General features: G+C 42.1%; 1 protein-coding gene across 2 annotated transcripts in view; it reads left to right on the top strand.

Moving 5' to 3' along the window:
- The window catches only part of Ppil3 (peptidylprolyl isomerase (cyclophilin)-like 3), an 18,668-nt gene extending 16,265 nt beyond the window's left edge, over positions 1-2,403 (top strand). For both annotated transcript variants that reach the window (XM_013009677.1, XM_013009668.1), the window contains exon 7: positions 2,146-2,403. In XM_013009677.1, the coding sequence (XP_012865131.1) occupies positions 2,146-2,272 (127 nt within the window). In that variant the 3' untranslated portion in view covers positions 2,273-2,403. The remainder of the gene's footprint in view (positions 1-2,145) is intronic.

Here is a 2,403-nt window from a genome sequence, read left to right as displayed (position 1 = left end):
GATTCCTCAGCACCACATAAGCAAAAAGAAAAAAGCCGGAAGTGGCGCTGTGGCTCAAGTGGTAGAGCACTAGCCTTGAGCTGAAGAGCTGAGGGATAGCACCCAGGCCCAGAGTTCAGGCCCCACGACCGGACCCCCCAAAAAAAAAGAAAAAGAAAAAAGAATGGATCCTAGGGAGCTGTTCAGCAATTTCTGCCAAATTTTACTTTGAAAGCATTCTTGTTGAGAGCTGTTTTCCTCAAATGAGGGGGGTGGGAAGTAAATATGTTCATTCAACAAATATTACTCATCCTCAGTAACCCAAACACTTTTTTTTTTTTTTAGTCAGTCATGGAGCTTGGTCTCTGGGCCTGGGTGCTGTCCCTCAGCTCTTCAGCTCAAGGCGAGTGCTCTACCACTTGAGCCACAGCACCCACTTCCAGTTTTTTTCTGTGTATGTGGTGCTGAGGAATTGAACCCAGGGCCTCACGTATGCGAGGCAAGCACTGTACCAGAGCCATCTTCTCAGCCCTCAAACACAATTCTATAGCTTGGGTTTTTTGAGACAGGCTCTGACTTTGTAGCCTACATTAATTTTTTTTTTTCCCCTGATCCTGGGGCCTGAACTCTGGGCCTGAGCGCTGTCCCTCAGCTCTTCAGCTCAAGGCTAGCGCTCTACCACTTGAGCCACAGCACCCCTTCTGGGTTTCTGGGGGTTGATTGGAGATAAGAGTCTCATGGACTTTCCTGCCCAGGCTGACTTTAAACTGTGATCCTCAGATCTCCACCTCCTGAGTAGCTAGGATTACAGGCATGAGCCACCGGCGCCCGGCTGCCTACATTCATCTTAAACTCACCTCTAGGTATGTGTCTAGTTAGAGTTTAATAATTTAGATGTCAAAGAATCTTAAAGCAAAATAGACAACTCTAGCTTTTAAAAATGTTTCATATATATTAATACTTCATACATTATTAATAAATAAATGAAATTAATAAAATAATAGCACACCTAATGTTTTTGGCAAGTGCCAGTCTTGGGTGTTGTCCATGACCTTCTTTGTGCAAGCTGGTGTTATACCTTTTGACCCAAAGTTCCACTTCAGCTTTTTAGTAGTTTTTATTGGAGATAAGAGTGTCATAGCCGGGCGCTGGTGGCTCACACCTGTAATCCTAGCTACTCAGGAGGCTGAGATCTGAGGATCATGGTTCAAAGCCAGCCCGGGCAAGGAAAGTCTGTGAGACTCTTATCTCCAATAAACCACTAGAAAACCGGAAGTGGCGCTGTGGCTTAAGCGGTAGAGCACTCACCTTGAGCTGAAGAGCTGAGGGACAGCACCCAAGCCCAGAGTTCAAGCCCCATGACCGACCAAAAAAGAAACAAGTGTCACAGACTTTCCTATCTGGGCTGGCTTTGAACTTCTGTCCTCAGATCTCAGTCTCTTGAGTAGCTAGGATTATAGACATGAGCCACCCACACCCAGCCTAATAATCTTATGTGTAAACTGATAGTTCATGTTCTCTCATTTTCTCCTGGCCAGTTTAGACAAAGTTAGCCAGACCCTATCTCAAAAACAATATAAACAAACAAGGGGACTGGGAACGAGCTCAAGTGGTAGGGTACTTTAATTTAGCTGGTTATATTGCCACCATTTGTAGCTTCTGTAACTATACGGATGCTATAGAGTACAATTTTAGGCACTTTGGCCAGACTATTGCTACCTATTGCGCTTGATGACTAATGGTATAGATAGGAAATTTTAATTTCTGAATTTCTAACCCATGTCTGTGGCAGAAAATTCAATCATTATTTTGTTGTATATTCAACTGGAGAATTCAAAGGACAGAAAGACATAGTCCTTTCCTTTTAAAACTATAATTGCTGTAGTTACTTTTAAAACTTTTTATTAGGTAGTTGTATAAAGAGGTGACAATTTTGTAAATGAGATTATAAGTACATCTTGATTAGTGCATCTTGATTAGTGCTACCCCTTCTATCATTTTTTTTTTCATTTCCCATTTCCATCCTTACCCTCAAGTTACATAGTTCAATTTTTAGGTAATGTACAATGAATGTAATGACTGTATTTACTCTCTCCCCCTTCATCCCGCCTGTCATTATATTTCAATCTGAGAAAATTTTCATATTTTTCATTCCTTGTCTTTTAGAGTGATAGATGGTCTGGAGACTCTGGATGAGTTGGAGAAGTTACCAGTAAATGAGAAGACATACCGACCTCTTAATGATGTACACATTAAGGATATAACTATTCATGCCAACCCATTTGCTCAGTAGCTGTAATAGACAGGCAAACTGTTCCCGGGAAAACACCCATTGTAGTTTACCCAGTTCGAAGCATGTCAGAGACATGTCATCACACTCGTTTACAGCGAAGATCATCTATAGGCTGTTGCGTACAAAAGGAC

This window comes from Dipodomys ordii, unplaced genomic scaffold (assembly GCF_000151885.1).
Source record: "Dipodomys ordii isolate 6190 unplaced genomic scaffold, Dord_2.0 Scaffold1, whole genome shotgun sequence".
Classification (NCBI taxonomy): domain Eukaryota; kingdom Metazoa; phylum Chordata; class Mammalia; order Rodentia; family Heteromyidae; genus Dipodomys; species Dipodomys ordii.
This window is presented reverse-complemented; position numbering and strand designations above follow the sequence as displayed.